Below are 27,980 nucleotides of genomic sequence, written 5' to 3'. Positions count from 1 at the left end.
TGTAAATTTACAGTCATAGTTTGTACTTTTATTAACTTTTTTCATATTTCAAAAATAAAGTTGAAGAAATCTGTAAAACAAAAAGGAAAGAATCCAGAAAATCGTTGACTTTTTTTTTTTTTTTTTAACTTTTACTATGCTCTTAACCCTCAGCATGCATGTCTGAATGTGGTGATTAAAGGGCAGCATTAACAACTTCTATCTGTATTAAATTAAATTGCATTACGGCATGAACTTAATTATTCATTAGACAGCTTTCATCTCCTAAGCTGCAGCCGTTGCAGTTTTCTCGTTGCATTACGTCACTTTGATTCATCTTTTATGCATCAGTTTTTATTGGAGGCTGCATGTAAACAAACCAGAGCTGATCTGAATCTGAACTGGGTGTAAATTCTGGCCTGGTGTCCTTGTCTCTGCCGCCCGAGACTCTGATCAATCATCCGGCGCCAGCCTCCTCTGCGGCCTTATTCCTTAACCATCAGGCTGGATGTGCACCTTCATCCGACCTCCACTCCATCAGCTGCTACTGTGTCACCGGCCTCGTTTCCCGGCAAATTAGATCAGCGTGCACGAGCAGACGACACCACTATCCCTCGTTTCTTGTAATGACATCAGTGAGCACATCAGTCTGATGGGATTCTGACTCCAGACCTGAATCAGAAGTGACTCTGCTTATCTGCGTTAGTGCTGGAAGGAGATCGGTGTCCTCACATGTCCAGACATGAGCGTTAAAGAGACAGCATTTGACTTTAATCGATATGTATTCACTCCTTTATGTCCGAGTTGTTTATGGAAACCTTCTTCTCAGCCTGCGACTCACAGTAATGGATTTCGTTTATGGATTTCTTGCCGTATAGCATGTTGCTCCACGTCAGGGCTCCTGATGCCCTTGAAGTTGTCGGAGGCATTAAACACTTACCGGGCGCTTTGCTAAAGATGCATTCTGTGGCGTTCAGGAGCCTCGGTTCTTTCTGGCATCAGCATCCTCTCCCGGGGTTAATGCAGCTCTGGCAGCTCTGTGTGGTGGACACCTGGCGAGAAAACAAACCCGTGACCTTCAGGTAGACAGCAGAGGACGGGAAAGCAAAGAGGAGGCAGAGGATGAGAATCTGCATGTCAGACACAGATATGAGGGATGTTTTTAACCAGAATTTATTAGAATTAATGTAAAATATAGGTGTGAAAAGATGCCACATGCACATTTAAAGAGGTTATGGCGTCAAAACAAAAGCAGAAAGCAGGGCAGAAGAGTGAATCGTGCCTTTATTTGTGGAATAATGAACGTTCAAAAACATATTTGACAGAAATGTAGAACACAGAGGTTTACTGCTCTTACTAGCTATTTAGTGTTTATTGCTTTTAAATTTCCTTAAAATCTATGCCTGAGTGTGCACCTACACTGTAAATAAAATGAAAACAAAAAAAACAACCTGAAAATCTGGAAGCAGGTGTGGCAGAAAAAGTATGTAAAAAAAAAAAAAGGTACGATATTGTAAGGTTAAAAAACTGTAAAAACTGTGAAAATAGTAGCAGATATTTTTGAAATAATCATTTAAATGCAGTAAAACTGTGATTTTATGTTCACACATTGCAAAAGATTTTTTTTAAATATATAAATTTTTGATATAAAATTATTTACAGTTTTAGTCTGCTTTTTTAAATATCTTTTTTAAATAAAGTCAGCGTTTTTCTGTGATTTTTTCTTTTACTAATTTACTATTTTTCATTTTTAACATATTTATTTATTTATTTCAACAAACAGCAAATATCCATAAAATAATTTATTTTTTTCTGATTTATTTAAAGAGTTGGGGAATATGCAGTTTTTTTATTTGGACAATATTTACAGTTTTGGTCATGTAAAAAAATATTAACAGTCAACATGTAAATTAATAACTTTCTTCTGTAATTGTATCAGATATCTGTAATTTAAACAAAAAAATCTGAAATATGTATTTATACATCATTTTCTTTAAAATATTACAAATATCTATAATTTTTTCCCCAATTTAAATAAAGTAAAAATCACGGAATTTTACAGTTACACTTTGTAAAAGGATTAATTATAATTTGTAAAATACAGAGATTTTTTTTTTCAAATGCGGACATTATTTATGATTTTGGCCATTTTTAAAATTTATTTAATAGCCAGCATATAAAAATATATATTTTCTTATTAGATATTATCTGTAATTTCACATAAATATCAGTAAAATACAAACATAATACTTCATTTTCAGTTAAATATCACCCAATATCTGTTGATTTAAATACAGTAAAAATAGTGGAATTTTACAGTCACACATTTTAAAAGGATTGTCTTTTTTTTAGATGTATAGATTATTTTGATGTGGACGTTTGACCTCTTTTCTATAGTCAGCATATAGATGAATACGTTTTCTATGATTCTTCTAGTAACTATTTGTAAAAGAAACTCAGAATAAATATATATATATATATATATATATATATATATTTTTTTTTTTATTTATTTTTTTTTTATTTTTTTTTTTTTACAGGATCTGATGTTTTTGCACATTTTTAAATGAGAAGTGTAATGCATTAGAAAAAATACTTTGATTTTAATTAAATGTTGTGATATTTAGCCTTGATTTGGTCAACTTTTCAGATGGAACCATACATCTTCCATGACATGTTCAAGACCAGAATGTTTCTCTGGTTTCTGGTTCTCAGGTTTTAGGATCAGCTAATATGAGTTTTGCAGGGCCGATATTTGGTAATTAAGGACCAATAACCAAATGTTTTTGAGTATATATACATTTCCCAATAGAGGGCTTCATCACCTCTAGTCCCACAGTTGTTGTAACGCTCCCCAAACAAAGGCAGAAATGTGAAATAATATTTCTAAACCGACTGAATCCTCTGACGGAGCCCAGCTGGTCTGGAGGTCGCCTGCCTCAAAACATCCGTCTAATAACCGACAACAGAGCAGACCTGGTGGAGCCGAGAGCAGATGTAGGTTATGAGGCGACAGGACTTCACAGCAGCACAGAAACAGGAAACCACACGGTCTTTGTTTATGTGTTTCTGCTGTGTGATGTCCCTTCCTGTTGCGCCTCCATGCCTCTGAGTCAGTCACAAATTATGTCGTCTCAGAGCTTCATGAACAGTTTGCTGTTGTTTTGCAGATTGTTATTTTTCCCCTTTAATTAAATAACAGATAATAATCTGTAAAATTAGAGAAAATAGTATTAATTTACATGTGAACTATTATAAAACAATTTAGACCACTTGTAAAAAAAAAAATGAACACATCAAAAAATCTGTATTTTTTTCTAAATAATGATTTGTTATTGGACAGCATTGGACGCCGAGTAATTTTGTGCACAGACAGACAAACGTACGGCAGTTGTCACATAACTCCACTGCGTTAATTGGCGGAGTAACAATCTGAAATATCTGAAGAAAAATATGTGAAATTTCAATAACATTCTGTCTCAGTTTATCATTTCCACAGTACAACTTACAGATCAGTTTATGTAGAACTCCACAGCATTTTGCTTTATGGTCCAAACAACTTGTCAAGATCTAGAAATTATTTGAAATTTATAGTTCTACATATTTACTCTTTACAGTTAATGTCTTCTCTGTAATTTTCACCCTTTGCAAAGTCGTCTCACGGGCCGGATTGAGCTCTCTTGTGGTCCGGTTTCGGCCCACAGACCATATTTTTGACACCCCTGCTGTGCAGTATCTCTGTGCTTTGGCCTTGAATTTTAAACCTGAGCGTGTGCAGACATGAACTATGTACAGACCCGTCATTTCAGTTAAAAAGCCGCCTCATCAATATTAGAGGAGACGGTCTGATGGAGGAGGAGGGGAACTCCCAAACTATCTGCATCAGCATAAACATGAACCTGAAAGAGCAGCAGGAAGAAGAGCAGGAGACCAACAGAGCTGCTGTCTGCCAACTCAATTCATTTACCTGTAACGAGCTCTGGGTTGTGCATCCGGCTCAGGCTGCACATCCGGTCATTAACGGAGGCTAATTAAACATCAGAGGTAATTTGGCGGCTTATTAGCTTCACTGTGTGTGTGTGTGTGTGTGACACTCTGTATCTGTTGATAAACCCATGAAGGATCTATAAATAAAGCCACAGACATCACGGACTCTGTCTTCACTCCCTGCAGGGCTCCAGAGGATTCTGACATTTTTGAAGTTTGCAGTTGATTGCACACGGATGCAGCTTGTGGATGTTTGTGGTGTGTTTTTATTTAGACGCCACATCGTCCCTAATGACTCATGTGGTGTCTTGTGTTTGTGCAGAGGAGGAGAGGAGGGTCCGAGCCAACGACAGGGAGTACAACGAAAAGTTCCAGTACGCGGTAAGACACGTTCGTTTTCTAAATCATGTTTTCTATCATAAAAGTGTCAGACAAGATGACATAATTCTGCGTTTTCCGCCTCCAGAGCAACTGCATCATGACATCAAAGTACAACATCGTCACCTTTCTGCCCGTCAACCTGTTTGAGCAGTTCCAGGAAGTAGCCAACACCTACTTTCTTTTCCTGCTCATACTACAGGTGAGCAAAATAAAACATTCGTTACTAATAAAATAAATGCAGCACGGCTAAAAAAAAAAAAAAAATACAAACATGTTTTCAGATAATTGAAAGGGATTTGCTTTTTAATGAAGCACCAAGGATATACAGAGGAGCAAGGTGTTGGAAGATACATTCAGCATGGTGAAATTATCTCTGGAGCTGATATGCAAAGCAGAGAGAAAAATATCTCATTAAAAGGTTTAATATTTATCAATTTAGAGGGGAGCTTTTCCCACCAAATATTGGTTCACATTGACTCCAGTTTTTCATTTTAATTTGTAGGAAATTCAACTTTCATTATTTCTTTTTTAATGATATTTTATGGCATTATTATGGTGTCAAACTGCACCAAAGACATCGCCCAGATAGTTCAAAATTTATTGAAATATTATTAGACGTACTCTTTTTTTTAATCTTATAATGAACCCTTTGAACTCCCCAACCCCGCAGCAGGTTTGAACCAAATCCAAGCCTAAAATTGTGGCATTTCATCCTAATAAACAGTCTGCACAAAATTTTGTAAAAAAACAAAAAATTCTGCACCCATTGATGCAACTGAAAAGCCATCGATGACTCAGCTGTGACCAACAGTCAAGTGACAAAAATTCGGTGAAAATTTGGCTGAAATGTTTGAGACGAGAAGAGACCATCTGTTTTAGGAGTGGTGAAACCGCACTGTAAATATGAAGTTTTCAACTGCAATTGTGGAACAATTTAGTGTTATTTTACGGATTTTCCCTGTATCTTTGAAGACAATATCTATTAAAAAATTTAAAATAGTATTAATTTGCAGGTTGACTGTAAAGACAAAGCAAAAACAAAAAACAGGCCAAAATTGTAAGAAGGTAAATAAATGAGACAAATAAAAGATAAGTAGTAAAATATCTTTATCATGCAGAGCTAATATTTTTTCCAGTATTGGTAGTGTCAGAACTTGTAAAACTGTCGTATGTCTCAATTCCAAATATTTAAAACTTTCATGAAACAAATAATCAAAGAAATTAAACTTTCTGTTTTTATGTTTTTATAACTTACTGCATTTGAACTGTGTCATTCTGCACAGATAGCATTTTATTTGAATTCTGTCTACTTCTAATCATAGTTGTTCTGTTTCCATGGAGGTGCTGGACTTTAGATTACAGAGAAAAATGAGAAAAATGTGACAGAAACAAAAAAAATGCCAAGAAGCTGCTTTGGAATCAGAGGGTTGAAGTTCTTTCAAAGCATAATTGGAAAACATAAAATTCCGTACGTGAACTAAAAACAAGAGTTCGTTACCCACCTGCTAGTGAAACAATGCCGACTCATGCATTTTAGAGATAATTCTTGCTTTGTATCCCTGTTTAAAGAAGTTCTCTGTGTTTAGTTGATACCTCAGATCTCCTCCCTGTCCTGGTTCACCACCATCGTGCCTTTAGCTCTGGTGCTGAGCATCACTGCAGTAAAGGATGCCACAGACGACTACGTGAGTATCGTTTTTACACATAAAACACCCCTGAACCACCACTTTATTCCCATCAAAGTGAACCTACTTTAGCTGTAATGCACCACCACATGGTTACCGTTTAATAAAAGCCAACATTGATCTTTGCCGCCTGCAGTTTCGTCACAAGAGCGACAACCAAGTGAACAATCGTCAGTCTCAGGTCCTCATCCGTGGCTCGTGAGTCTTCTCAACCGAGAACTTAAACTTCCTCTGACTGAAACAGTCACGCTTTTTTTTTTTCTTAAATCACAATAATTTCACTCTACCGTTTCCCTTCCATTTGCTGTTGCAGGCTACAGAATGAGAAGTGGATGAACGTTCGAGTGGGTGATATCATTAAACTGGAAAACAACCAGTTTGTGGCAGTAAGTGTGCGACACGAACATACAAACACATTCAGGGATAAGTGCAGGTGCCGTTCTAATTATAGCATTTACAGAAGTGAGTAAAGCTCTGTGTGATGTTGGTTGAATGTCAGATGATTCAAAATATCACCTCTCTGTAATTCCATCCAGCTTGAACAATCGTGTTTACTCTTCTGGACAACCAAAAGAATAAACTTCAGGTCATCAACAAAGAATTTCCAGCTGTGATCAGTGAAACTAAACCGAGTCCACCTGTGATTTTTAGTCCAGCTGCATGAACGTGGTTCTAAAATGAGCTGTGGACATCAGAACATTCTCAGTTTTGGACCTATGAGTTTCGTCTATGTCTGCATCATGGCTCCACATGGAAAAGAATTGAACAGAGGAACTGAAAATCAGTTTGTGAGACTTCACAAAGATGAAAAATGATACAAGAAGATCAACTAATAATCATTAAAATACAGTTACAGCAGTAATCGGGAGGTATAGAAGGAGCCATAGTACCACTAATCATGGCTGCAGTGATCGTCCTGCTAAAATGAATCCACAGACAGTGAACTACTTTCACAATCCAGCTGTGAGAAACAAACTGATTCAGACATGGTACATGAGTTATAAGTGGAAATCAGAGTTTCTGTGAAGCTCAGACAGTGAGGAACACCAACCTCTTTAGACGGAGGCCAAGAACAAAACTGTTGCTTGCTTTTTGATACAAAACTGCAACATGAAACTTTGGTAAAGAACATGAAAAGAAGCCTGAGAGAACATTCTATGGTCAGATGAAGATAAATTTGCGGTTCTCTGATGAAGTCCAGCATGTTTGGTGTGAACCTGAGCAGGACTACCACAGTGGATGCATGGTCCTGACAGTGAAGCATGGAGGTGGAAGTGTGATGATCGAAAAGGTGTTGTGGAGACGACATTTATAGATGAATGTCTGAGGACAAACAAAAATACTGCCTGACAAGAAGCTGGAAGAAGAAGAATATTCCAGCAGCAGAACCATCCAAAGAACTAAATCAGGAGTTTCTAAGAAGAACAGTGAACAGAGATGACCGGTATCCTGAGGATTATTTCCTCAGGAGCCTCAGACAGGCTGGACTCCATTCTTGGCTGCTGACAGACTTCTATAGAACCACCATGGAGAGCATTCTCAGGAAGGACTTGGCCAGGGTGGTAAAGACCGCTTAGGGGATTGTGGGATACCTTCTGCCAAACCTGGATTCTGTTTATGCTGGGCGCCTTCAGAGAAAGACTGGCAGCATTCAACCCACCCTGGTAACAAACTGTTTGAGCCTCTGTCCTCAGGAAGGAGGTTCAGGTTTATAGGAATTCAAACCACCAGATGGGACGACTTCTTCCCCAGAGCTGTAAACTCTGTCCAACCTCACGCACACTCACTTTAAAAGCTTCAGACAAGATGGAACTGAATCTGAACCTTGCACTTTAATCAGTCTGTTGCAAATATATTTTCTTACTTTTAATGTATTTTTACAATTTTTAAATGCACTCTATGTTTTACTGTCCACATCTTAATGCTGACTTTTAAGCCGGTACTACCAACAAAATTTGACTGGTGAAACCTAATTGCATAATGACAATAAAGATTCTTGACCTTGAAGTATGCACCCTGACTTGAATCCAATAAAAAAAATGAAGAACTGCAGAGCATCTCTGCATCCTCCATGCTGAGGAGGATTGAGTCTGTCAACAAAAATAAAGCTGGACAGTCGTACGGAAAAAAAACAATCATGAAATGCTTTTAGTGCTCCGGGGCCTGTATTTTATTGGATAGTAAATCTAAACTGTTAGTTTTCAGTTCGACAAAAGAGCAAACACTTTTCTGTGCTGCAGTTACTGTAAGGTGATACAGTTCTGAGTCATTTGACATTTAGGTGATATTGCACAGTGGGGTGATCATTTCCGTTGTATCCACCAAACAGCAACAACAGTGAGCTGCTCAGGCCTGCGTCCTCTTCAGGATTTTAAATGTTTGTTTGCAGCCGTATTAGGTTCATCATCAGCGTGTCATCAGTGATTTTCTGACTGTCGTCATGCTGCAGATGCTAACTTTAGCCGCTGGATCTGCTTTCAGGCTGACCTGCTCCTGTTGTCCAGCAGTGAACCTCACGGTCTCTGTTACATCGAGACAGCCGAGCTGGACGGGTCAGTAAACGCAACACGCCACCACGTCTACACATCTGCACAAGCAACACAACATCCAATCCGCTGTGTTATCTTGCAGAGAGACCAACATGAAGGTGCGGCAGTCCGTCTCGGTGACATCTGAACTGGAAGACCAGAACAACTTGGCTTCTTTCGACGGTGAGATATGAACTCTCGGTTTCTGTGTAAAGGTCAACAGTTTTTCGTTTTTTGACACAGCGTTTTTTCCCTCCTTCACACCTTTGCTCATTACGATGCAAAAACACACCAAACGCTCACTTTCTGTCCCCCTCTGCTGCCGCTGAATGGCAGCCTGTCATCCAACGCCCACCAGAACCCCCAACAAAGACCTCGGCGTCAGCACAGCACGCCCACACAACGCTCACCTGCCCTGGAAAATGCATTAGTGCAGCAAATCAGCCCACACTCTGCCTCATATCAGCTTACAAACGATGTGTGTTTCTGCCTGTAGGTGTGCATTTAGGTGCCACGAGGATGATTAATTCATCTGTAGATCAATTTACTTGGAAAATATGCTGTAATTGGATTTTGTGCACAGTACAGCAACAGATTTATGCGTGTTTGTGTGCAGGTGAGGCCGAGGAGATGCTTTTAGCTCTGTGTGAACACTGCCTGCAGTTCAGAAGAATCACATGACTGTGCAGATGGTGTATTTTTGGTGTATTTTTCAAGAGGTTGTGCAGAAAAAAATGTGATTTTTTTAAACAAATATCAATGTTTTAAGCTTAAATTTGGTAAAAATTTTCCTGACAGAAGCACACTCGATTAGTTCAATGACCGTCGGAAAGTTGATTCCTGATGTTAAAGTTATGGGTTTGCTTAAGGGGTCTTTTTTTTTTTTTTTTTTTTTTTACACAGAATCTGTTGCATCCGGTTCATTTTTGCTGCATTTTTAAAGTCTCAGGTGTTATTTTGACTCTCTTTCAGATATACAGATTGTGCAGCACACCTGTACGTGTGCATTTAGGTGCCGTGATGATGATTCATTTAACTGTAGATCACTCTGCTTGGAAAACGTGCAGTAATTGGATTTTGTGCATGACATAGGCGAGGTTGTGTGTGAGCCTCCCAACAACAAGCTGGATCGTTTCTGCGGGACTCTGTACTGGAGAGACAAGAAGTACACCCTGACCAACCAGAACATGCTGCTCAGAGGATGCGTCCTGCGCAACACCGAGGCCTGCTACGGCCTGGTCATCTTTGCAGGTTTGCGTTTGAGCGCGTTTGCATGCGAATTCGTGTATTTGGTGGGTCAAATGAGTCCGTCTCATCCTGTTTTTTCTGTCACAGGCCCAGATACGAAGCTCATGCAGAACAGCGGTCGCACCAAGTTTAAGCGCACGAGCATCGATCGGCTGATGAACACGCTGGTCCTCTGGGTAGGACGCCCCAAACCTCTCACTTTCATGGCTCACAACTATTTCAGGACATGAGCTCAGCTCTTTGAATTCAGTTTCATGTGTCTGTTTTATTCTAAATTTGGGACTGGATAACCAAACATCCAAAGGTAAAATAGTTGTTTTTTTTATATGTTAAGGTCTGGAAACTGCAAATTTTAGCGAAGTTTTATAATATTGCAACTTACGAGCAGAATTTCAGCATCTGCTCCAAGCGTTGGTTCTTTGTGTCGCCTCATAACAGAATATATCTCATCCAATAACTGTAAAACAGTCCTATTTTAATGAATTTTCAACAGTGAACCCTATTAATTCCTAGTAGTTTCTGGGCATTTTTGCTCTCGTCACATTTTTCTTCTCTTTGACCTCATCTTTCACTACATTATAAAATTCTGCACCCAGTTAAAATCTTTATCAGTCATAAAAAGGAAAAAAAAAACTAAGTTGTGTTCCTTTGTTTATTTATTTTCCAAACAAATTTAAAAAGTGGAGTCAACATGTACAACATTTTTCAACATTTTCCCAGTACCAACAGGTTCTACCAATACTGGGGAAAAATGGTGACTAAACATCGTATAAATATTTTCCTACTTACATTTTTTAAGTAGTTTCTATGCTTTCTTATCTCTCTCTATATGTATAAACACTGCCTGCAGTTCAGCATAAGAGTCCCTGATTTTTTTTTGGTTTTGTTGTATATGGCTTCTCAGTTGTTACTAGGAGAGCAGATTTTTTTTTTTTAAATAATCTTGCACAAAAGGTTAATTTGGGTGCATTTTTCAGAGGAGTGTGTGCAATAAAGTGATTCAGATGAAAGATCTGGATTTTATGCTTAAATTTGGTAAATTTTCCCAACAGAAGCACACTCAGTTTAATGACCATCGGAAAGTTTAAAATCCGATACTCCTTTAATTTTTTTAGCTTCTGGGTCTGATAATTTGTGCCATTTCACGAATCTTCCCTGAATTTTTTGCTCTTTAATGTTGTCGGCACCTGATTCATTAATGTCTTCTCAATTTTGCAGAGGAACACAGAATTTTTTTCCTTTTTTAAAAAAACAGAATCTGTTACAAACTGTACATTTTCGCTGAAATTTGATCTATTTTGGGCTATTTTGAATTCCCCTCTCATCCAGATATTGCAACACAGACATTAGCTAGTAACAGTAATTAAATATTTACATATATTACGTATATTCAGTCTAGTAAAACAAAGGGATGAGCTTGAACCAACATTTGCAGGTTGCATGAGTTCATGGCTCAGTCTAATAGCATTGTGAGGCTAAACAGCAGCAGCTATGCTCTTTAGATTTAAACAAACATGTCTAGATTTCTTTAGAGGTTAGCTAACGGTGATGCATGTCCGATCTCTGTCAGATCTTTGGCTTCCTGGTGTGTATGGGTGTGATCCTGGCTGTGGGAAACGCTGTGTGGGAGCGAGAGGTGGGCTCACTGTTTCAGAGCTACCTGCCCTGGGACCCTCCGGTGGACAACTTCCTGTTCTCAGCCTTCCTCTCCTTCTGGTCCTACGTCATCATCCTGAACACCGTGGTGCCTATTTCTCTATACGTCAGGTAAGATCGAGTATAATACAACCCCATGCAACTGGACAGACAGAATGGACACAGCACCTCTGCAGGAAGTTTTGTGAAATACGCATGGACAAATGCACTTTATTACCTCCGCCAGGAGGTTATGTAATCACCAGAGTTTGTCTGTTAACAGCATAACTCAAAAAGTTATGGATGGATTTTCACCAAAATTTTACAGAATGTCCGGAAGAGCAAAAGTAACAAACGATTAGATTTTGGAGGTTTATTTGAGAGTCCTTCAAAAAAATCCTGGATCCAGACGGTGATCCGGATCACCTCCAAAATCTAATCGATTGTTACTTTTGCTCTTCCGGACATTCTGTAAAATTTTGGTGAAAATCCGTCCATGACTTTTTGAGTTATGCTGTTAACAGACAGACAGACAAACAGATGGCCTGGCGGAGGTCTGCGCTCTCCGAGGGCTTTTCTAGTTCTGCATGCAACAACTGCTTATCTATTTCAGTATTTAATTCATGAAGTTTGGTGAAATGAAAATATGGTTGAGGAAACTTCAGGAACTTGCATAACAGACCAGGTGCATGTATAGTTTCGACATGAATAATCCGAATAAAGGAAAAGCTCATACATGCACACAAAAGCATATTAATGTCAAAACAGATTCCTGCATTGACCAAAATGCCCGAAGTCAGTACCACAGCTTTTTATATGGACAGAACTTTGAAATAGAAGAAATCTAAAAGTAGAAACTGAATGACTTATATTTGAATTTGTCAACTTGAATAATTGAAACAAACATTTGAATTCAAATCACATAATGTGAATTTATTAAACTAAAACTGAATTCCAATTAACTTGAAACAGAACGCAATTTTCTGAAGTTGATTTCTGCTGCTCTGAATTTGTATTTGACCCTCACCGAAAATTTAACTCCGTATGTCCAGTTTTCACTATTCAAATTTGGCTCATGGAATTCTGATTTTAAGGATTATTTTTTTGCCTTCATCAAGACATTTGTATAAGAAAAAGCCGTTTTCTAATCCACTGCTTTAGTTTCTGCACTTCAGAGCCCACAGCGTTTATGGTTCTATGTCTAACCAGAGCATAAATGTCGGACTGAAGTTTTTTTTTCCCTCCCCTTTCGGTGCGTCAGTGTGGAGGTGATCAGACTGGGTCACAGTTACTTCATTAACTGGGACCAGCAGATGTTCTGCTCACAGTGTAACACAGCAGCTGAGGCCAGAACCACCACTCTGAACGAGGAGCTGGGACAGGTAGGAGAGCATACTCCATCTATACATTGCAAAAACTCAAAATCTTACCAAGCCTATTTGCCGTATTTTTAGTCAAAATGTCTCATCCCGCTTGATTTAGGATAAATTCACTTAACTAGTGACATAAGTCAAACAATCTTGAGATTATCTTGTTTTAACTCTCATGTTATCCTGAAAATGTGGAAAATATATATATATATATATATATTCACAGTGAAACTTCTGATGTCCACATTTTCAACATTTTGAGGGAGTTTTGAGCATTCAGCAAAAAAATTTTTTTGAAAAAAAATATTTCTAAAAAATATTTCTTTAAGAACATTCAGAAAAAAAATCAACCAAAATCCAGCGAGCTTCGCTGGATTTTGGTTGATTTTTTTCTGAATGTTCTTAAAGGAAACATTTGAAGTTTTACTGATATATGTGTAATCACTTTAGATATATTTAGGATTTTTTGGTAAGATTTTTATTAATTTTTTGAAAATATTTACAAGTTTGATATTTTTTAATTTTTATTTCTTTCCAAATTTTTTTTTTTTTTAAATAAAACTTTTTCTTCCTGAAGATTTTGCTTTTTTTTTTTTTAAATTTGGGGAATTTTTTTGCTGAATTTTTTGAAGTTTTTTTTCAGACAAGGAGACAATTTTTTTTGGCGCCGTAAATGAGGACAACAGGAGGGAGAAGCTTGACAACCCTGGTAAAATATAGTTTTTCCCAGCAAATTTTAAGATCTTAATATTCTAAATATCATATCTTATTTGAAGTAATCTTACCAAACCATTTTTCATTTGTTCTATTGGCAGATTTTTTCCACTTATTTCAAGGTAAACTTCCTTGAGTTTTTTCCCCTTGTTTTGAGAGGGGCATTTTTTCCAGTATACTCAGTCTGTGTGTTCCATTTATCCATCCAAAGTAGTTTAAAAACAACAACTGCATGTCCACAGTGTCTGCAGCTGAGTATAACCCAAAATCATTTGCTTTACTTCAGTTTTTCAGACCTTGTTGTTGGTTTAACTTCATACGTGTCGTTAACATTTGATTTGTTTCCTCTAGGTCGAATACATCTTCAGTGACAAGACCGGAACTTTAACTCAGAACATCATGAGCTTCAACAAGTGCTCCATCAACGGACAGACTTATGGTTGGTGCACCAAAACACACACACAGATACAAAAATACTCCCATCACATCAGGTTTTTACACATCTGGTGTTTGTTTTCCCGCCAGGTGAAGCTGCAGACCCGCTGGGAGAGCAGCCGAAGGTATTTTTTTTCCACTTTTTAAGTCCCAATATACACGTAGGAATGCAGTTTATGGTGAGTTATGACAGTCCTATGATCTACTGTGTTCTCCATCAGAGGCTGGACTTCATCCCCTTCAACCCGCTGGCTGACCCCGGCTTCTGTTTCTATGACGACAAGCTGCTGGAGTCGGTTAAAGTCGGAGATTTGCACACTCACGAGTTTTTCCGGCTGCTGTCTCTCTGCCACACCGTCATGAGTGAGGAGAAGAGTGAAGGCGAGTTATTAAAAAAAAGAGAGACACAAAGACACTAAAACGCTTCTTCTTCTTATCTACTGACTGTTATTACCGCCCGGAAAAACATCGTTTTCCGGAAGGTATTGTTTTGAGCTGCATGGTCTTGCTTGCGTGTTTGTCTGTAACAATTTGGTTTCCGTGCGATAACTCGATAAAATATTGATGTAGCCTCACCATATTTGGTACACAGGTCTACCATAATAAGATACAGGTGAAGTTTGCATTTGGTGACCTTGACCTCATTTTCAAGGTCACAGGGGTCATCTTTGTAAATGTGGTGTCCGATGTCACTGGCTCATGTCCATGACATACAGATGATCTCGCCGGGTGGTCCAAGTTTGGTAAAACTTCTTGTTACCGCCCGGCAAAACATCGTTTTCCGGGAGGTATTGTTTTGAGCTGCATGGTCTTGCTTTCTTGTTTGTCTGTAACACTTTGGTTTCCGTGCGATAACTCCATAAAATATCGATGTAGCCTCACCATATTTGGTACACAGCTGTACCATAATAAGACACAGGTCAAGTTCCAATTTGGTGACCGTGACCTCATTTTCAAGGTCACAGGGGTCACCTTTGTCGCCGGGCGGACCAAGTTTGGTAAAACTTCTTGTTGATCTTGTTTCTATTCAGGAGAGCTGCTCTATAAAGCTCAGTCTCCAGATGAAGGCGCTCTGGTGACGGCAGCAAGAAACTTCGGCTTCGTGTTTCGTTCCAGGACGCCCGGAACGGTAACCACCACAGAGATGGGACGAACCGTCACCTACTCGCTGCTCGCCATCCTGGACTTCAACAACATACGCAAGAGGATGTCCGTCATCGGTGAGGACACGCCAGAGATTGTAGATGTTAAATTTGAAGTAGTACAGCTGGAAAAAACACCAAGAAACAGACCGACGCCGCTGGGAAAAATGTGTTCTTCCAAGTTTACTCACTTAGACTGAACAGTCTTTCCATTTCAGTTCTCATTTTTTATTATCCAAAGAATTTACCGACCCATAGTCATGATAAATGAAATAAAATCTAGATTAATTATTAATATAAGATGATTAATAACTACCCGAATTGACCAGCGTGCTCCATGTGTTATAAGATGGGCATCAACAAAACTACATGTAAAAACGGAATAAAAACTTCGAAAATCAGTTTAGTTCAACCACACAAAAGTGAATATACTATAACATACAACACTCTAACACTACATACAAAACTATAACATACTCTAAAATACCATAACATACTATAGCACAATAAACGATAAGATATTGTCCTATAACATGCTACATTCTAAAACTACATATTATACTATGACATCATACTGTAACATCCTACATTGTAACGTGTTGTACTATAACAAACTACACAATTTTAGTTGCTGATAATACAAAAAAGAAAAAACAAAACCTCCCCCTAAGAAATAAATAATAATTCACCAAATGATCCCATTTATCAGAACCGGAAACTAAAAACAGAAAAAAAATTACTAGTTTATCAACTTTTTGGCTGTCATTGAACTAATTATGTGTGTGTTTAGTTCAGTCAGCAAAATGAACCAAATCTAAGCTTACAATCATGATATTTCAATTTTTTTAAAAATCACACCATTTGACATGTCTTATTTTTAAAAATCACCAAAAAATAAATACTTTACAATAACCAGATTCTGTAAAAACAGAAAAATTCTGTGTTCCATCATGCAACCGATGAGCTTCATCTGGCTCTGCTGTGACCAACAGTCAAGTGTCAAAAATTCTATTATTTTCAGCTGAACTGCAGGCAGCATTTACACAGAACGGAGAGAAGACAAGAATTTAAACTAAACTACAAAAGCAGGCAGTTAAATACATAATATTAGTATATATGTCAACATTTTTCCCTGTATTGGCAACACTTGAGGACACTTGTTTATGTTTAGCACACTGATGTGTACTATAAAATATGGAATATATAATAAAAAATAAACTGTAGTTTTTCCTTTTCACGATTTCTGACATAACTGTGTTATTCTGCACAGAAGACATTTCTCTCACACTTACAGTACAAACTAAAATGCTGACTAAGAAGCCATAAATGACTAAAAAATAAGCTTAAAAACAATCAGTGAACATTTGGCTGAAGTGCAGGTTGTGTTAACACTGTGCAAAAAGAATAGAAACTATTTAAAATGTAAGTAGTTAACATTTATAGCATGAAGAGTCAACTTTCTTTCTAATACTGGAAACACCTGTGGTCACATGTTGATTTCAGTTTTTCTTATATTTTGTGAAATAAATAATGAAATGTTTGAGTGATTTCCACAGTTTATGGCTTCATAACAGCGTCATACTGCACAGAATATATTTCTGAGCTCTCTCTACTTCTACTCACGGTTGTTGTGTTTCCTGAGAGATGCAGGACTTTAGATTTTAGTGAAAAATGAGCCCACAGTGAGTGAAAAATGTGACTGGAGCAATTAAAAAAAATCTAGAGACTGCTTGGAGTTCAAAGGGTTAACTTAGAAATATGTGCTTAAATCAGGATAAACACAAACTGAGTGCATATTAGCTGCTAGATAGGGGTTTATTTTATCCCTTGGTAAGTTTTCCTGTGATTTATCTTCTTGTAAGTTGCTGAAGAGAGCCTAAATAACTCAGCTGAGCTATAAGTTAAGATGCAACAGCAGAGCTCTGACACTAGGAGACTCTGCAGACTCGTGTATCACACTGTAGTAATAATTATTGAAGAGGAAGAGTTGTACGGACCCCTGGGAGTACTTTGTCTTCATGAAACCCTGTTCTTCCCGTCAGTACGTAACCCAGAGGGCCGGATCCGTCTGTACTGTAAAGGAGCCGACACTGTGCTGCTGGAGAGACTCCACCCCTGTAACCAGGAACTGATGGCTGTCACCTCAGACCACCTCAATGTAAGAAACACAGAAGAGAGCTGGAAACACTGTGGGATGGACGGAGCTGCACCGCCATCTAGTGGCTCTGCTCTCCAACACTGAACATTCCCTCTAACCTACTTCCTCCTGATCAGATAGAGTCAGACAGACATTATTTAGCTTCAGAAAAGATAAGATACAACTGCATTAATACCAAAGGAAGCTCTTTTGCCAGATAAAATGACAAAATGACATAACATGAGAAATCTAGTGCCTTGTGCAAAAGCAAAGAAATAAAAGTACGATACAGAAAAAGAAAACTCTGATATGAGCGAGAGTGGCTGTGCAGGCCTCTCAGACTTCATCATTAGTTTGTTTGGTGTTTGTTTTTAATGCTTATTGTAAACTGATTGTTTATTATAACGGTGCTGACAGCATAGCTTTATTCTTCTTTCTGCTCCTTTTCATTCAGAAGTTGGAAACTTATTTTTGTATTGCATTGAATTGCTTTTTCTTTGTCAGTGAATGAAGTAAAAGCTATTTATGTCGATCTGCCCTTCTGCCAGCTATTAACAGCCTTCAACGAGTCTGAAATTAATTAAAACTGGAAATTTGATATGATGTAATTAAACACAACAAACCAGGGGTGTCAAACATGCGGCCCACGGGCCAAAACCAGCCTTCCAGAGAGTCCAGTCCGGCCCGTGAGACGACTTTAGAGAGTGTAAAAAATTCAGAGAAGGCATTAACTGCAGATTGTAAATGTATAAAACTATAAATTTAAAATAATTTCTAGATCTTGACAAGTTGTTTGATCATGAAGTAAAATACTATATGGCTCATTGTTCTTTTGTCATTTTGTGTCTCGTTTTTGTCGTTTTGTGTCTTGTTTTTGCTATTTTGTGTTTCTTTTTTTCTCACTTGTTTTGTCTTATTTTTGCCGTTGTGTGTTTTGTGTTTTGTTTTTGTCATTTTGTGTTTTTGTCTTGCTTGTGCTGTTTGTCTATTTTTTGTCATTTTGTGTCTCGTTTTTGTCGTTTTGTGTCATGTTTATGAGTTTTTGTGTCTTGTTTTTGTTATTTTGTGTTTCCTTTTTTCTCACTTGTTTTGTCTTATTTTTGCCGTTGGGTGTTTTGCGTTTCGTTTTTGTCATTTTGTGTTTTTGTCTTGCTTGTGCTGTTTGTCTATTTGTCATTTTATTTCTCGCCTTTTGTCTCACTTGTTCTATTTTTTATAACTTTGTAACCTTTTGTCTCGTTTCGTTTCATGTCATTCGTCTCATTTTGTGTCCCGCTTTTGTCGTTTTGTGTCTTGTTTTTGTCATTTTGTTTCCTTTTTTCTCACTTGTTTGTCTTATTTTTGCCATTGTGTGTTTTGCTTTATTTGTCGTTTTGTGTTTGTTTTGTCTGGCTTTTGCTGTTTGTCCATTTTTTGTCATTTTGTTTCTCGCCTTTTTGTCTCACTTGTGTCATTTATCTGTTTTTTATAACTTTGTAACTTTTTTGCCTCTTGTTTTGTTTCATGTTCGTCTCATTTCATTTCTCGCTTTTGTCGTTTTGTCTCATTTTTATGATAGTCTTTTTTTGTCATTTTGATCATAAGGTAAAATATATAATTCAGTTCCAGATACCTGTGACTAAAAGCTTTTTGCCGTTTTGTAGTTGTATTGTGAAATTGAACTGAAGCATAATATGTTGAAACTGATCTTGTTTTTCTTCAGAAGTTTTAGGTTGTTCGTAATGTTTTGTAAAAAGATTTTTTTTTTTTTGCGTTAAAACAAAGGAAAAGTTTGGAATTGTGGTCATTTATAGGTCACTATGTTCTGATTTTACTGCTCCGGCCCACTTCAGATCAAATTGGTCTATATGCGGCCCCTGAACTAAACTGAGTTTGACACCCTGCTATAAACAGACGGAGGCCTGTTGGTGTTTCTCTCCTGCCACATTTTACGTCTGTGTTTTGTTACCAGGAGTATGCAGCGGACGGTTTGCGGACGTTGGCTCTGGCCTACAGAGATCTGTCGGAGGACGAGTGGGAGTCCTGGTCAGAGAGCCACCGATTCGCAGACAAGGCCACGGACTGCAGGGAGGACCGGCTGGCTGCAGCGTACGAGCAGATCGAGCAGGACATGATGGTGAGAATCTGCATGTGTCGCTTTCAGTTTCCCCGAGAATATCAGCGCTGCCTTGCCTAATAAAAGTGAAAATCGTGCTTTGAAAAGGGGAACCTTGAGAGTTTCAGCCAGGCTTTAATTAGACGGGGGATTTCTTTGTTTTTATAACTGTACTGAACATTTTAGTCAGGTCTTTATGTGTAATAATCATAATACAGAAATAGCCGTCATGGCCTGTTTTTAAGCTTTCTGTCTGTGTGTTTAGCTGCTGGGTGCCACGGCGATAGAGGACAAGCTGCAGGAAGGCGTCCCAGAGACCATCGCTGTCCTCTCTCTGGCCAACATTAAGATCTGGGTTCTCACCGGAGACAAACAGGGTAAACTACTCTTCATTTTTGGCTCACTGTGGCTCATTTTTCTCTGCAGTATAAAGTCCTGCTACTCGATGGAAACATGACAGAGCTCAGAAATGTGCAGAACGACACGTTTAAATGCCATACATCCTAAAAAACTAATTGAATTTTTAATTTATATTACAACAATATTGCCCAGAAAGTGTTACCCATAAAAGAAAAAAAGGTTGCTCTACACACTATAGATATTTTACTAGATTTTTAATTTGTTTCCACACTTGTCTCCTCTTTCCTCCATGTAAACACTGCCTGCAGTTCAGCCACATTTTCCTTGAATTGTTAAGTGACTATTGTTTGCAGCTGAGTCACTGATAGCTTTATGATTCTGCAGAGAAGCTAGAAATTTTTAGTTTCTTGCAGAATCTGATTACTGCAGATGGTGTTTGTTTTTTTTTTGCAAATTATAAAATTGAAGAGTTCATTTGCAAAAGCAGATAACTCCGTTTTATAAATATTCAGAAAACTCATTTTTTTATTTTTGACTTGAGATAATTTTTCTCTATTTTGTCATGTATTTTTCTACCGAGTCAAATCCACTCAACTTCAGTTTGATTGATATCATCTCAAGTAAACAATAAAAAAAAGTTTTCTGAAAATTTATCAAAACAGAGTCATTTGTTTTTGCAAATGAACTCTTCAACTGCACTTGTCGATTCGGTGATTTTAATGTAATTTTTAAGCTCAGATTTGGTCAATTTTCTCCAATGGAGCTGCATATCACACATGATTACTTCTATCGGAGCATCTAAAGGTTAAAAATGTGACAATTCTGTTTTAAGAATTGTCATTCCAGTGTTTATTCCCCCCCAAAGGACGACAACCCGACCAACTGATTTTGGGTTGAGTTTTAAAAAGCACCAGAATTAGCAAAAAAATTCTAACAAAAGCAAAGTCACGTCTTTGTGTTGAGGTGTTTGCAGACTATTACAAACCTGTACCGCTCATGTGCATTCATTGCTGCGGTCCCGTTACCGCCTACCTCGCATATGCACCGGGTTAGTGCTCAAACATAGAAAGTCACATCTAGACATGTGAATTACAAGCTTCTGATACATCTTATGGAGCTACAAAGCTGCCAATGAGCACAAATTTGACCTCCAAGACAAAAAACATTTCTGTGAGAGCACGCTGGTGAAACTTGTGGCAGTAAAAGCAATGCATCAGAGGTGGTAGAGATAAAAAAAACTCTCCCGTTGTTTCCCACAGAGACGGCCGTGAACATCGGCTACTCCTGTAAGATGCTGACGGACGACATGACCGAAGTGTTCATCATCAGCGGACACACAGTGCAGAGCGTTCGGCAGGAACTCAGGTCAGCGTTTTTATCTCCACAGAAAACTGAAGGTTTCTTTTAAAGTGAACATTTTTAGCATTTTAGCTTCCAAAGTTGATAAATATTGCAGATATTTGTAACTGAATTGGAGCGTTTTTGATCCCCACGTCATCGTTCTTGCAGGATAAATGACTTCTTTCATGCATTTCTTTATTACAGATAACTAACTGGCTGTAATTCCACTTTCAGATATTTACAGTTAAATTCTGACTTGTCAAATATCTGGTGCAAAATATCTTTAATTCCCCTCAGTTCAAGATATCTGCAGCTAATATTCTAACTAGGATAAACTGAATTCCTCAGTTCTTCAGCAGTGTTTTCAATGAAGCTATAAAAAAAATCAGGAATAAATATTATGACTAGTCACAGTGCAATTATGACTAGATAGGATTAATTTTAATTTCTGGATAGTTTAACTCCATTACTGAAACCCTAATGTAAAGCAGTTTGACATCCATCTTTCGGTTTCTCTCCACACCGATTTTAAATATCATAAGACAGAAATAAACTGAGGATTGCACGCACGATTGCAGCGAACAGGTGTGATCTCGGAGCGTTTTACGTCCACCGTTTTACTTGTGTTTTCACTTTGCTGCTCCAGTCAAATCAGTTTAATCTGCACGGCAAAAAGCCACCAAATATCTGAATGCACAGATCTGCAAATGTACTTCCTGCTCTTAAACGTGGCAAATTATGAAGTCACTGAAGGACAAAATTGTGACTTGCTTCAAAAAAGTGAACAAATCTAGCAAATTGCAAGGATTTTAATGCTAATACTGCAAGTTTGTCTTGTCTGAGAGTGTAAATGAAGAAAGGCGAGCAATAGAACTGCTAGAAATTTAAGAATCAAACAAGCTAAACCTGGACATTCTGCCCATATTGAGGTTTTGAATTCAATGCACAAATGAGACTTTGGAGTCCTGCAATGTTGCTACAGAATTATACAGTTAAGCCCAAATTGATTCATATGCATGACAAATTTTAAACTATAATGATTTCTTATTTGACCTTTATTTTGGCAGGAAATGACAAAAACAAGATGGCAAGACATTGTGTTAGACATGTTAATGATGAATTTTTACTATTTCTATGTTTTTTTTAAGCACACTTACTAAAAAAAAGCCTTGTCCACAAAAGCCATATCCCATGAAATTGTTGCCAATGTTTTGAGAAAATGCAACTTCAGTACCACTGTAATTTGTAGCATGTTAATTCTAAGTCATGTCTACAATAAACAGCATCGTGAGAAAAGAGGAAACAGACTGTGGAGGAAAACAGACAGTCAGTAATAGCGGGAATAATTTTAAACATGACATTTTTAATTTTTTTATGTCAAACCCAGCCATGAGAAACCCATTTGCTGAATAAAAAATTACTATAAATCAAAATTTGCAATGCGTATGAATATAATTTTGGCTTAACTAACGTGTAAATGTGTGTGCTACGCTTTAAAAATTAATTTTTTAGCAGTTTCAACTGTAGGCTTGTGTTATTTTACAGTAATAGTATGTAGTAAAATAAGAAAAAGTGCATTAATTTGCATGTTAACCAAAAGAAAACAAATCAAAACTAAAAGAAAAAGTCCCTTCTAAATGGTAATTCATTCTTTTATAATGTTAAAACCCATCATTGACATGTCTAAAACAATGTCTTACTGTGTTTTTCAGTTGTTTATGTCATTTCTAGCCACAACAAACCGACTGGTGAAGTAAAAAAAAATCTATGTCCAGTTTGTTGTATCTCCTCTATGTTCTCATGTTGTGTTCTGCTGACGTGGAGTTTGTGTTTTTCTGCAGGAGAGCGAGACAGCGGATGATCGAGGTGTCACGAAGCAGAGATGGAGGCAAAGAGGAGGCGGCGGAGGGATGGAGGGAGGCCTGTTTCATGAGTAACGGCTTCAAAGAAGGACAAGAAGGAGATAATTCAGCAGCAGCAGAAGGAGGAGGAGGAAAACAGCTGCAGTGTTCTCCTCCTCCTCCTCCTCCTCTTCCTCGTCCTCCCTCCAACTTCATGGAGAACATCTCCGGAGAGTTTGCTCTTGTGATCAACGGTCACAGTTTGGTACGAAGAACACAACCTCACACTCACATTTTATACACAAACTGGAAATTATCTGAACATTTTTCCCCTCACTATTGGTCAATTTTTCACTACAATATCAAGTCCTGCACATCTATGGAAGCAGCACAGCCCTGACTAGAGGGAGACAGAAACGTCTTCTGGGCAGCATAACACAATGACAGAAAGCTTGATAAATCATTTTACAAAAATTGAAGGAAAAAACATGTCCACAGGTGACACTAATGATGGAAAAAAAAATGGCTCTACATGCTGTAGATATTTAACCACGCCCAACGGGTACGTCGGCAGGGTTATTTCATTCGGTGCGGTATCTGGCTGGGTAAGTATGTATGTATGTATGTATGTATGTGGCTATGTCCGGTCCGATATCTCTGCAACCGCTGAAGTCAGGATAATCAAACTTGGCACTGAAGATCAGTCTAAGGTCCTCTGCTCAGTTGTGGAGTTACAGGTCAGCAGATCAAGTAGGGAGGGATATACGTACAATGATCAAAATTGATACATATTGCATCAGTTGTATAGGGAGGACAGGGTTTTCGCCAGCAGAGGGCGTGGTTCTGCGCTCTACTGAGGGCTCATCTAGTTACATTTGTAAAGCCTCGACAAATTGCATTTTCCTCTCTACTTTGTTCATCATCTGCAGAAAGATGTTTCACCGTGCTGAATGTATCTCCAACTACTTGCTTCTCTGTTCACTGTTTCTGAGCCGTGCTGCATTTATTTTATTGATCCAGTAGCCTTGATTTTCATCTAATTTGTTTTCAAGCTTGTCTACTCTGCCTGGTGAAAACACTGCCTGCAGTTCATCCAAAAAGTCCTCAGATTTTTGTCACTTAACTGCTGCTTTCAGCCGAGTGACTCATGGTTTCTCAGTTGTACCAAAAACTGCTGATTTTTTTTTTTTTTTCATTTTTACAGAATCTTTCCATCACAAATAGTTTATTTTTGGTGATGTTTAAAGTGATCTGGTTAAATTTCCGGGATGAACCACTCGTCATACATTATTATTTCCGTGACTGTCTAAAAGTTAAAAATCCATCGATTCCTTCTGCTTTTACAGTTTCTGCTTTTGATTGATTGTGTTGGTGATTTTTTTTAAAGATAACATGAGCTGGGTTTTTTTTGTGCTGTTAGAATCAAAAGCATCCAAGAAGTGTCTAAATAGCTGAAAAATGCCATTTTCAACAACCTTTGTTTCTCATGTTTAGGATGAATGGAATACCATTGTGGCTCATTTCAGTTTCTAGAAAGCTTTTTATAATTTGTACAATTTTTTTTGTCCATACTTGTCATTTTGGTGGAAACACTGCCTGCAGTTCAGCTGAGAAGTCCCTGAATTTTTCTCACGTGACCATTTGCTTGTAGTTGAGCGACTAACGGGTTCTTGATTGTGCAAAAGAATGCAGAGGTTTTAGTTTTTGTTACATAATCTGGTTCAATAATAAAATAGTATATTCTATTCTGAAAATAAAATTATTTTGATGAAATACACTGTACTTTAAAACTTAGATTTGGTTTATTTTCTAGATAGGACTGCATGTCACACATAAGAACCTCGAAATTCGCTCGGTTTTTACATTTTCTTACGCTAAAGAAAGTGTATATTTGGCGGTTTTGTAACGAAAACATGACTTTCAAACCTGCCGGTAGGTTTTCTTGTCATTTTAATTTAATTAACTGCTTGCCTGCCCTTCATAAATGATACCATTGGACTCCTTTAAGGAAACATAGTGCAGGTGGACTCAAACTATAACAAGAAATAACTATGATAAACAGACTATTTGTGTTCAAGCCAAAAAAACACACTGCAACCACAAAACTATCCTTTCACATCTTCACATGTGAATGTTCAGGTGTTTTTTAATGTGTTATGAGGTACATCTGCAATACAACTGGATTTCCAACATTTCTACAATAATAGAAAAATGTTAATTGCATCAACAAAACATTTTTCCTCCAAAGCTGCACTTTTGCTCCTAATATTTTTACTTGTGAACGTCTCTACTCTCTGCTGCCTGTTTTTAGGCCCATGCACTGGAGGCCGACATGGAAGCGGAGTTCGTGTCGACGGCGTGCGCCTGCAAAGCCGTGATCTGCTGCCGGGTGACGCCGCTGCAGAAAGCTCAGGTGGTGGAGCTCATCAAGAAGCACAAGAAGGCCGTGACGCTGGCCATCGGAGACGGAGCCAATGACGTGAGCATGATCAAAAGTGAGTGGAGCAGAGGAAGAAGAAGAAGAAGAAGAAGTGCGACCGGGCTGATGTTGAGGTGCAGAGCAAAGGGAGAAGTTGGTTTTCTGCTGCGTGGCTGCCGTGTCCTCAAGCCTTTTTAAGCAATGCAAATTCTCAGCAGAAGTGCAGCACGACGTGCCGTTGATCTGCAGTGACGGAGGCTGTGGGGAAATGTGTGTTGCAGCGGGGGTGATGTCTTCACGACGTCGGGTTTTCCAGAGTCTCTTTACAAACGTGTGTGGTCCTGAGAAACACTCAAACTCTCAGGGCTTCAGTTTTAAGATTCCAAGATACCAAATAACTGAGGAAACGTGCACAAAATGATGAAGGAAAAGCGTATCTAATGGAGTGAAGTCTTCCGTTTGCAAATTTTAATCAGATTACGCACTTTATAGCCGATTTAAAAAGTGAAATAAGATGACAGATTGAGTTCAGTCAGAGCTTTTCACACAGTACAAGTAGAGATCTGAGGCTCTTAAATCATTGAGAATCTGCCATGTTTATAATTTACAAAGTTAAAATACACACTACAAATTATCCATTATATTTCACAAAATGCAGAATTCCTCTCCTCATAAGGACCTTATGATATTACAAGATATCATTCCTACCTGAACTGGCATCTCAGTGATTAGAAATCTCTCCATTTTTGTTTTCTGTGCACCTTTCTTCTGCCTCTTCAACGCTCATGGGTTATGGAGGCTGCATTTGCAATTCTAAGCAAAGGTTTGGGGCATTTCGGTGAAGATTCAGAACGCTAATTTGGCTGCACAGAATGGAAACCATTCATAAAAAGTGCAAATTCATCAGAGGAGTAAAATATCGAAGAATGATTATTGGACGACATGCATTGAGGAATGTTTGACACTCATCCAGGCTTAGCAGTATCAAATCTGCAGAAAGAAAACAGACTTCGCTTCAAAAGCAAAGTGGGGGCCATTTTTTAAATCACTTAAGATCTCCAGCTGATTCTAAATTCATGCAAACAGGAACTGAAGTTGTTTTCTTTTTATCTTGAAGGTGATAAAAGTGAAACTAAACCAGAAACTAGAAGTTAAACTAAGGCGTCGACCCAATAGCTCAATACTTTTTTGTAATATTCTGTGTTTTGTAAGTTGTTGCATCACCTCGTGTGTCTACCTGAAGGTCTGCATCACGTCTGCACGAATATTTCTTTTGAAACTGATTTGGCAAAGCAGAAATGCAATCAGTGCAGCGGTGACGGGCAGGACGGGTCAACATCCTCTGAGCTCACAATCATCTTTTGTTGTTTTCCTCAGAGGATTAAGGACTTCGTTAGGGTTAGCAGATGTTCAAGCTAATGCTCTTTCTGCTCCGTAAAACTACTTGCTTTGTATGAAATTGTTGAAATGTCATGAAATAAAGAGTGGAGTCACTTTACCTTCTACAGTAAATGTAGAGACAGTATTAGCTAAAAAACCCACAACAAAGGCCACGTTTCAAGCAGTCACAAAGTTTGTAGTTATTTAAACAAACCCAAAATTATAAATTTTTTTGCACATTTTTTGGTATTAAGAACAGTTTCAGTATCAAGCAGTGGAAAGTAACTAAATACAGCTTTGTTTTTCTTATTTCCTCTCCAATTTTCAACTTTTAATCACCAAAATATATCATTACTTCATAAAGAATTTCCTATTTGAGAGGGAAATTATTTATATTAACAATTAAAAATGTTTTTTTTAGCAGTTATTCCACCAGTTTCCCCCATTTTGTTAAATCACAGATGATAACTAGTAGAATCCCAGAAAAAAAAAGTGTTAATTTACATTTTGAGTGTAAGATTGAAAAAAAAAAAATGCCCCAAAAATGGTAAAAATGTTCACATCAAACATCTGTATTTTTACAAAAGAGTAATTTGTTCTTTTTGCAGCGTGTAACTATAAAATTCCACTCTTTTAGTGTATTTAAATTTGCTTAATTACAGATATTCGCTGTTATCTTCACCATTTTTAAACAGTTTTTTTCATTACAGTATTCTATTTTTTTTAGCACGTTTTGTCTGCCAGATTTTCTCAACTTATTTACAGGAGTTATTTCTTAACAGTGGATCAGTCAAAAGGACCAAACCAGGACATTTATTGCAATACATCTACACTTTTCTGCCGTGTACTTTTACTTTAGTAGGATTTAATGCAGGACTTTTAACTGTATTTGAGTGTTTTAACTTTGCTGCATTGGTACTTTTACATTAGTATAGAATCTTAATAACTTCTTCCACTACTGATTCAATTATATCTAATTTATGAGTCCTTTTTTTTTTTTTTAGTTTCCGAACCAGCTGTATGTGACTTACCTTTATCGTCCTCCATCCATCCGTCCTCTGTTTTCCTTCAGGCGCCCACATCGGGGTCGGTATCTCGGGTCAGGAGGGCATCCAGGCGGTGCTGGCCAGCGACTACTCCTTCTCCCAGTTCCGCTTCCTGCAGCGCCTCCTGCTGGTCCACGGCCGCTGGTCCTACCTGCGCATGTGCCGCTTCCTCTGCTACTTCTTCTACAAGAACTTCGCCTTCACCATGGTGCACTTCTGGTTCGGCTTCTTCTGCGGCTTCTCTGCTCAGGTCAGAC

General features: G+C 38.0%; 1 protein-coding gene and 1 long non-coding RNA gene across 4 annotated transcripts in view; one reads left to right on the top strand and one right to left on the bottom strand.

The window, feature by feature from the left end:
• atp8b2 (ATPase phospholipid transporting 8B2) overlaps positions 1–27,980 on the top strand; it is a 49,117-nt gene that overhangs the window by 10,856 nt on the left and 10,281 nt on the right. For 2 of the 3 annotated variants that reach the window (XM_051956296.1, XM_051956294.1), the window contains 22 exons: positions 4,289–4,347; positions 4,433–4,546; positions 5,934–6,032; positions 6,169–6,230; positions 6,346–6,418; positions 8,514–8,584; positions 8,664–8,743; positions 9,653–9,811; positions 9,896–9,984; positions 11,379–11,575; positions 12,705–12,825; positions 13,879–13,966; positions 14,053–14,087; positions 14,184–14,343; positions 14,994–15,182; positions 17,147–17,262; positions 19,193–19,357; positions 19,602–19,713; positions 20,956–21,061; positions 22,879–23,143; positions 25,190–25,373; positions 27,750–27,973. In XM_051956296.1, coding sequence (XP_051812256.1) covers positions 4,445–4,546; positions 5,934–6,032; positions 6,169–6,230; positions 6,346–6,418; positions 8,514–8,584; positions 8,664–8,743; positions 9,653–9,811; positions 9,896–9,984; positions 11,379–11,575; positions 12,705–12,825; positions 13,879–13,966; positions 14,053–14,087; positions 14,184–14,343; positions 14,994–15,182; positions 17,147–17,262; positions 19,193–19,357; positions 19,602–19,713; positions 20,956–21,061; positions 22,879–23,143; positions 25,190–25,373; positions 27,750–27,973 — 2,697 coding nt within the window. In that variant the 5' untranslated portion in view covers positions 4,289–4,347; positions 4,433–4,444. Of the gene's footprint in view, positions 1–940; positions 1,062–4,288; positions 4,348–4,432; positions 4,547–5,933; positions 6,033–6,168; positions 6,231–6,345; positions 6,419–8,513; positions 8,585–8,663; positions 8,744–9,652; positions 9,812–9,895; positions 9,985–11,378; positions 11,576–12,704; positions 12,826–13,878; positions 13,967–14,052; positions 14,088–14,183; positions 14,344–14,993; positions 15,183–17,146; positions 17,263–19,192; positions 19,358–19,601; positions 19,714–20,955; positions 21,062–22,878; positions 23,144–25,189; positions 25,374–27,749; positions 27,974–27,980 lie in introns of those variants that run through there. The other variant, XM_051956297.1, reaches the window with a different exon arrangement.
• Positions 3–27,839, bottom strand: LOC127536350 (uncharacterized). The gene is made up of 2 exons (XR_007945353.1): positions 27,709–27,839; positions 3–1,031 (listed from the first exon to the last, which is right to left on the bottom strand). It is a non-coding gene; the product is annotated as an uncharacterized LOC127536350 (long non-coding RNA).

The sequence above is a fragment of the Acanthochromis polyacanthus genome, chromosome 12, assembly GCF_021347895.1.
Source record: "Acanthochromis polyacanthus isolate Apoly-LR-REF ecotype Palm Island chromosome 12, KAUST_Apoly_ChrSc, whole genome shotgun sequence".
In the NCBI taxonomy this organism is placed as follows: Eukaryota; Metazoa; Chordata; class Actinopteri; family Pomacentridae; genus Acanthochromis; species Acanthochromis polyacanthus.
The sequence above is the reverse complement of the archived record's forward strand: the minus strand, read 5'-3'. Positions and strand labels throughout refer to the sequence as shown.